The sequence below is a fragment of the Solanum verrucosum genome, unplaced genomic scaffold, assembly GCF_900185275.1.
Source record: "Solanum verrucosum unplaced genomic scaffold, falcon-dt-bn FXZP01000007.1, whole genome shotgun sequence".
NCBI lineage: Eukaryota > Viridiplantae > Streptophyta > Magnoliopsida > Solanales > Solanaceae > Solanum > Solanum verrucosum.
In genome coordinates, this window is record NW_026020177.1 from 4,964,614 (window position 1) to 4,973,408 (window position 8,795).

At 34.1% G+C, this 8,795-nt stretch overlaps 1 protein-coding gene across 1 annotated transcript; it reads left to right on the forward strand.

The window, feature by feature from the left end:
• The first annotated feature begins 7,715 nt into the window (after positions 1-7,715).
• On the forward strand, positions 7,716-8,492 carry LOC125829128 (uncharacterized). The gene is made up of 2 exons (XM_049508391.1): positions 7,716-7,881; positions 8,098-8,492. The coding sequence occupies exons 1-2, from the start codon at positions 7,716-7,718 to the stop codon at positions 8,490-8,492; spliced, it is 561 nt and encodes a 186-aa protein (XP_049364348.1).
• The last annotated feature ends 303 nt before the right edge of the window (positions 8,493-8,795 follow it).

The following is an 8,795-nucleotide window of genomic DNA, read 5'->3' on the forward strand; positions in this document are numbered from 1 at the left end:
TTATTTGGGAGTGTTGTTGTTCGAGGATTTTTGGTCTCTTCTTTAATGTCTGATGTTGTTCTTTATAACTTCTTGGAATTTAGAAAATTTCATTACTTCTGACCAACTATTTCCATGGAGATTTTGTTAGACTTCTTTCTTATACTGAAAATCTCTCTATGACTCATAATTTTTGTATAACAAAAACAAAAATTTAAAAAAATATTGCACTTTAAGATTTCAGAAGAATGCTTTACCTTAAGATATTAAGATAAAATGTTCTTGACAATGTAGTGTATGTATCGAAAATACGAATATTACTGAATGACCATAAGTAAGCTTAGTAAATAGTTCAATCCCGTGCGAAGCACGGGTAATTTACCTAGTAACTTATAAAAGAAAAATATGTTTTATGTTTTCCCTTTTTTTTTATTTTGTATAAATGAAAAGATAACATTTTTTCTTATTCCATTAATCACACTAAAATGGATCAACTTGCAAAGACTTTCTAAATAAATACATTTTTATATAGCATATAAAATGATTTAAGTGGTCAAGTAAGAGATGAATACTTGTCCTAGATGGACTTAATTCTTATTTCAAGTTAATAAGTCAAATACAAATTATGCAACTGAGTAGAGCCTACTAGGGGTAACCATAACCTAAAGGAGATAAATGTCTAGACTGGCTTACCCGAGTGGACAACTCGAGCCAGGGAGGGGAAACTTATCGGTAGCAGCGCTATTTCGACTTCATTGCTGGTCCAACCCCGTCTAACATATGCGACTAAAAATTCTTCACTGGGTGTCAAGACACTCCAACTTTATCTTAAGAGAAAGTAGGATGTATAACTGCATTCTTGTGATTATGTGTGAAGTGCTTATAGAGACACAAAGTGGTTGCACAAGAGAAGACAATTTAGTAAAGTTCAACAATATAAAAGCGATAAATGAGCAGCAAGTAGCACATTAGGTCATCAAACACAATATATCCAATAAAATAAAATAGTAAAATCAAGTAAAAGTCAATATAACAAAGCTCGAATTCTGGTTAGTCTCCAACAGAGTTGCCATCTGTCACACCCTTATTTTCGCACCGGTGGAGGGTTTTTCCCAATTTAAGTGACTGTATTGATTAAGGATTATTTTAATTTTTCACAGTCGCCACTTGGAATTGAGTTATGGTGTTCCAAGTCACTTCTTTGAATCTCTAAACAATAGAAAATGACTCTTTAATTTTGGTCTGCGAAGCTAGAAATTCGGGTACAGAATTTTGTTGACCGAGGGGAAGGTGTTAGGCATCCCTCGAGTCCCGTGATTCTAGCACGATCGCTTTTATTGACTTCTACTTACTTTTAAATTATTTTTGGATATATTTTATATGCTACAATTTCGCTCATATTTTTATTGTTGAATTTTTATTTGGTCTCAACCTAGATGCGTAACTGCATTCTTGATTTTGACATACAATAGCTTAGAAGCATACCTGCTTTCTTATCTAGAATACATTATACCTAAAAGTCTTTCTTCACACTTCTTTAATTTAACTAAAGAAAGTTAATTATTAAAATAATATGGCAAAGGTGCGTCATCGCATCCTTAAATTTCTTGTACGTATCTAAAAAAAGATGTGTAACCACATTCTTAATTGAGACAAAACTTAATTACGCTTGTACTTTTTAAATATTTGACAACTCTTAATATTGCCTATAATTATGTTACAACCATCTAAAATAATAATTAGCAACCTCAATATAATACAACATCCCAAAGTCCCCATTTTTTCAGGAAATTTTTTTTATTTCTTTTTGACAATAATTTGAAAGTAGCATTAGATCCATGTCATATAGAATACCAAGAACCTTAAATGCTTTAGATGACATAAAATAAATTTTATCCAAATGATTTACTTAATCTATTTTAAAAACTATTCTCACACGAAAAACACAAATCTATATTAATTAAGCAATTTAATTCATAGAAATTCATGAGTCGAATCTTGGCATAACAAGGCACAACGAATAAAGGAAAACTATCGGATCTTAACCAAGCAAAAACAACTATATGATATACCACATTTTACTCTAAATTTAACAATATAAATGTTCAACATATTTCATATTATAATTACATTAAAAAATATTAATAAGTCAAAACATATACGAAATATGAACAACTTCAATATATTGGGATCAATTCTTGTACAATCATGACATAAAACTAACAAAAACAATAATAAAATAGAATTCAGTGTTACCTCTTGTGAAATTAATTCATGAAAAGAAAAGATCATAATAAGAAACCACGAACTCAAAACCACGAAAACGAACCTCAAATTCAACCTTTATTTTTTCTAAACTTGTGTTGCTGCATAAATTTCTTTTTTTTTTTTCATTCTTCTCCTTTTCATTGTTGATTTTTCTTTTTCTTTCTTTTGTGTTGTTGTGTGATCTGTTGCCTTTTTCTTTTTCTTCCGTTTGTGTTTTTTTTTTTTTTGTTGTTGATCGTGTGGGGTGTGTTTTTTTTTTCTATGTGTTTGGGTTGTGTGTGTATTAATAGGTTTTTTGGATCTCTGTTTTGTGTAGTAGTAGTAGTATTAATATAGTAGTGTATGTGTGTTGGTTGTATGTCGTGTGTATGGGTGTGTAGTGGTGTAGTATATGTGTAGTGAGTGGAGTGGGGAATTATGGTGAAGTGGGGGCGAGGGTTGTGGGAAATGGGAAGAGTAGTGGGGGGTTAATGTGTAGGTATATATAAGTATAAAATATAATAATTAAAAATATTAATTAATTATTTTAAATTAATATAAATATAAGAAAAGTTAAATAGCTAATTAAAAATAATAATTAAGAAACACTAGTTTATTTATTAAAGCTAAAATCAAAAGAAAACATATATTTTTGAAAGTTTTTATTTCTTTTTGAATAAATTTAAAATAAAACTTACCAAAAAATGTGATTTTATTTTTGTTGTTTTCAAATCTTTTAAAATAAACTAAATAAATAAAATCAAAATCAAAATATCTAACTTAGACATAAAAGAAATATTTAAGGAATAAAAATATTATAAAAATTTATGTTCGGTCAAAAATTACGTGTCTACAAAGGTTGTGGTCATGAACAAAATAAATGTTGTTGTGTGGCAACACAAATTTGTCATTGGTTGTCAAGAAATAAGTTTTGCATGTAATAATTTTAACCATGACAATAATAATAATTTTCTCCTTGAAGAAAATGGTCACCACAAGAATGGTGTTGTGAAATTTGTGGCAGTACATAAAATTAATTGAAGGTTTCAGAAGGACTAATTTGTTACTCTCTAGAAAATGAAATAGTTCATAATATTGAGGTTGTAGTAAGTCATAAAAGAAACTTTTTAAGTTTCGGAGGAATTGAAAAAAATTATTATATTGAGACTGTAAATTATTGAAAGATTAAATATCTTCAGATTACTACAATCAAAGCGGGTTATGAATATTTACACAAAAGGTTACCCGTCATTCTCTTGTTTGTTGAATAAAATTTGGACATGATGAAGGAATCACATGCAAAAGTAAACTAGAATAAATATCAGTTGGCATAACCGATTGGCCATTCCGATTTAAATGTGATGCAAAAGAAATTGAGAATTCATGTGGCTATATGTTTGAAGAAATAAAAGATTCGTCAAGATTCTCTTTGTTGCTTGTTCTCATGCCAAATTGATAACTGACTCAACTAAGGTTGGGAATGTATCCCCTAAAATTATTTGGAACATATAGAAAGGTGAATATGGGCCCGTTCACATGCCATGTGGACCGTTCACTGTTATGATTTAATAGATGCATCTATGGTATGTGATTGTATGGTCACATGTGCATTTGTATCAACTTACACATTGGTTTTTGTAAGGTTGTTTGCTCGAATTGTTAAAATAAGAGCACAGTTCCAAACTATAAAATTATATTGATAATGCTGGTTGGTTTAGCAGAAATTGTATGCCTCCAATTATAGTTAGACCAATGATTAAGAGAACAAATCTCTCAAATAAAATTTGGTATAAGATGAGCTTATTTAACATCTATGCATCGAGACAACAAGGTTCTCCCATCACAATTGGTTTAGGGTCAGGAACCAAATAATTTCCGTCTAAAAATTTGATGTGTGCACATATGATTTTATTGTTCCACCACGCACAAAGATGGATCCCAAATGAGGTTTGGGTAAATGTTAGATTTCCTAACATTAGGGGGAGATATGTTTAGCAGCTGAAATTATGTGTGGGGTGAATTATCTAGATCCTCGTTAAAAAAAATGTGAACTTGAAGTTCAAGAGATAATTTATTTGCAAAATGTTGCAAATAATTTGTCAGATGTATTTGATGACTCAATATTTTAATTAAGCTGCAAATGCTTCAATAAATAGTCCTTGAAGGACAGAGTCTATGGTACGCCAGAAGCGTGATAGACCAATCGATTCCAAACGTAAAAATCCTTGAGGAAGGAGAGGAGCAAATTATCAAAATTGTCATGATAATGAGGTAAGTGCTTTGAAAGAGCTCTATGACATAACACTTCATAAAACCTTGGCAAAGGTTCAGGTACCTAAAAATGATGAAAAATAAAGAGATCTCAACAAGTTATGTCGTATTGGAATCGAGTTAAATGACCGTCGACAGTATCTTTGATATGAAGTAACACTCAATGGTATAAGTGGTTATGAGGATCTTAAATTCGAATTTGTCATATAATGTGGACAGATAAATGATTGGCCAAATAAAATACATTATTCAAGTTATTTTCTTTCACTTAGAAAAGTGATGTTTTTGAACTTATAGTTCATAGATAGATATATATGTCAGTGAGGTACAAATGAATCATTGTGCGAAAGTATAACCGTAAGGTATAAAGTATGGTTTGTGCCTCGGGGCATAAAGGGCTTTCGTAGAAGTCCTGACATTATTAAATGGAGATATGTTCTCCAGTTGTGGATTCAATGAGACTTATTTCAGTCTGACAATAGATGAAATACTTAAATATATATAATGACTGATTATCATGTCTAACTAGACGATGAAGGTTATATGAAAATTCTTGAAGGATTTAAAAGGTCTTAAAACAATTCCATTGAGTACCCAATGGTTCTGAGATTTCTTAACATAGGAAAGAATCTTTTCAACCTCATGAAAATGATTAAAAATGTCATGTATTAGTGCAATTGGTGCACTTACAGATTGCTGGTTATGCAAATGCTAGAAGATTATTTGATATATATATATAAGTTATGTGAGGGGATTGTCATATTATCATTCAAGTTATGTCAAGAAACTAACAAAGAAAGTGACTCAACACATAGAAGATGTATGATTTTCTTTTAGAAGAAAATATAAGCTTCAATAAAATTGAAATGATCAATCTGAGTCATAAATGATTTGATTATGTAGATGAAGCATATTTATTTAATCTGCATAAAGCTCGATCTCAAATGAGCTATTTGTTTACATATGGAGGCATAATAATATCTTGGTATTCAAAGAATCAAATATTGGTAACCACTTCTAGAAATCATGCAGAAATAATATAGATCTATGAAGTAAGTCGGGAGTGTGTTAGGTTGAAATCATGATCTATCATATTCAGAAAATATGTGATTTTCCTTTGGCAAAGGATATGTAACACCCCGTATCCAAAAATAAACCTTAAAACAAATTTCCAGAAGTTGCAGGTGCAACTCACGGATGCCATCCACGGACCGTAGGGTGACCCACGGCCCGTGCTAGTGGTCTATGGTTCGCATCAGCAACCTCCCCTAGAACTCAGCCCCAAAATTCGTCTAAGGGTCGACCCATGGCCAGACCTATGAACCGTAGGTTAGACCACGGACAGTGGTCCGTGTTCGTGGATCAGACCCCAGAAACCAGCCTCCTGATCGACGGTTGACCAGCACGGACCATCAGTCATCGATCCCGTCCATCGGTCACTCCGACAATAGTTAAGTCGGGGTGGTCTTTTGGTCTTTTCCTTTTCTGTTGGACCTCTAAACTGCGTTGTTTTAACCCTAAACTACGTGGTTTTGGTTAGTTTTAGCCTAGAAGCTTAACTAGGACTTACCTAAGTCAAATCATTCATCAAACTTAGGAAGTTAGAAAGCTAAGAGAAGAAAGAAGTAAAGAACTCTAGTTCAAGAACGCAACAAGTTTCCTCCAGTTCCAGCCCTGAAATCGAAGGATTTCTCCATGGAATTTGTCAGCAGGTATGTGGGATTTCACTAGTGGGTTCCTTTCACCCATTAGATCCCTAGAATTCAGTCAGATTCTTGACTCCCTTATTATAACTAGAACTAGGAATTTCTAAAACGTCAACAGATTATTATGAACTAGTAAATTTAATGTTACAAATCAGATTATCATGTTATTAATCAGTTTCTCATATGATATTCACAACCCTAGTTGTATATATTCGTTAGTTCATGAATTATGCATGCTAGGTCATATTATTCAGTTATTATAGATATACCCATGCTTCAGTTTACGAATGTCACATTATTAGTCATAATTATTGCATTCTTAGTTTGCATGTCAGTTTTGAGCTATCTAGTATATTACATAAATTTAGTCTTAATATGTTAATCATCTAATCTATTGGGAGTAACATAATACCGAGTTGGACTAGGGTCAGCCACCCATATAGTCCCAAAACTACAAGCCACGTACGTTGTAAGTCCCCTCTGTGGGCATTATTTTAGTGATCAAGCCAGCATGCCTCTACACCTTTGGCCAGGCGTATTGGGTCCTCTTGATGGGGCATATACATCGGACTCCATATTTAGCTCATCTGTCTTTATGTCAGTTATTAGTAGCTCCCAAAGTTCAGTCAAACTCCATTGTATTGACCTCATTTCAGTACAGTCAGTATTCGGTCTTAGCATGTTATAAATTTGGTCTTTGCATTCAGTTAGCTCAGCATTCAGTATCTATATCATGTTCAGATTATACTATTGCTTTATTGGTTGTTCAATTATATATTATTTAAGCTTTACTCTATTCTTTATGCTCAATACCTCTCGAGTACTGACGCATACTCTGTGCTACATCTTCTCATGATGTAGGTCCAGGTCCTCAGCATCCAGATCACGCTTAGATCTGTTCCCGATCTTTAGCTCAGCAGCATCAGTGGTGAGTCCTCATTCTCCGAGGACAATAGTCATGTTATTTACTTTAGTATTTCTGTCTTTTAGTTTCAGTTTTGCTAGATTTAGCTAGGGAATGTCCAATAACTTCTAGTGAGTTAGAGGCTATTATCAGACATAGTTAGATTCAACTTAGTATTGGAGTTTGATATTTATCTTGTATCAAAACTCTCAGATTGTGATATATTCAGTTTAAGAATGTGTATTCCACATCACTTTTATTTTCATGATATTTAAACTTCCGCATCAGTTATTATTATTCTTAGTATGCTCATGTCATGCCTGCAAGCTTAGCTTGGGGTCACTTGTAATCTTAGGTCGTGTGTCCGCGTCTGGGGGTTAGCTCGGGGTATGACAAACTTGGTATCAGATCCCTAGGTTTATGTTTCCTAGGATGTCTCAAAGGCCGTGCTAGGTAGAGTTCTTTTCATGGGTGTGTAGTGCGCACCAATCTAATTAGGGAGAGGCTACAAAGTGTTTTAGAAAAAATCTTCATTTTCTTGTTACTCTTATCGTGCGTAAGGTATGATCTAATTCCATTCTAACTCGACGTTCTACGTTTCATTGATCATGCCTTCTCGTAGAGCTAACACCGGGAATTTGAATGCTAGGAATGCAAACGCAGATCTTTCAGTCCCAAATCAAGAAGTTTCGAATGCAGAGTTCCGGAACGCCATTCAGGTATTGGCTCAGAGTGTGACCAACCAGAACAATCAGTGGGTTCCAATCCCGGCAGGTACTAATGTAGGGTCAGCTGCAGCCAGAGTACGAGATTTTTTTAGTATAAATCCGCTAGAGTTCTTACGATCGCAGATTGGTGAGGATCCCCAAACCGTGATTGATTAGGTCAAGAAGATCTTTGAAGTGATGCAGGTAACTTGTAATGATCGGGTTAAGTTAGCATCTTACCAACTTAAGGATGTGGCTCATATCTGGTATACTCAGTGGAAAGAGAACAGGGGTACAGATGCAGCTCCTATCACTTCAGATTGCTTTAGTGAGACCTTTTTGGACAGGCTCTTCCCAAGAGAATTAAGAGAGGCAAAAGCTCAAGAATTTATGAACTTAAGGCAAGGTAGCATGATAGTCCAAGAGTATAGGCTTAATTTTACCCAACTCTCTAGGTATGCTCCTCACATGGTTTCTGATTCAAGGGTCCAAATGAATAAGTTTTTATATGGAGTGTCAGACTTTGTGAAGACAGAGTGTAGAAATGCCATGTTACTTGAAGATATGAGCATCTCTAGGCTCATAACTCACACTCAGCAGGTTGAGGGTGATAAGCTTAGGGAACAAGCCACAGAGAATAAGAAGGCTAGGAACAACAACTATGACTATTCTCAATAGAAATCGGGTGGTGGAAATTGCTTGCAGTCTCAGCAGAAATTTTCAGCTCCAGTACCTTCATTAGCTAGTGTTCCATCCTCTATGTTCCGTAATGATCAAAAGGGTAGGGCATCAGGCTCTAAGATTCAAGGTAGTGTTTCAGGCACCAAAACCTACCCAACTTGTCCTAAGTGTGGTAAGAACCATCCGAACGAGTGCCTTGCAAGAAAAGAAGGATGTTTTGGGTGTGGTCAGTCTAGTCACATGTTGAAATATTGTCCTTCTAGACCGGGTCAAGGAGGTAACAATGGTAGAGCCTAGTCC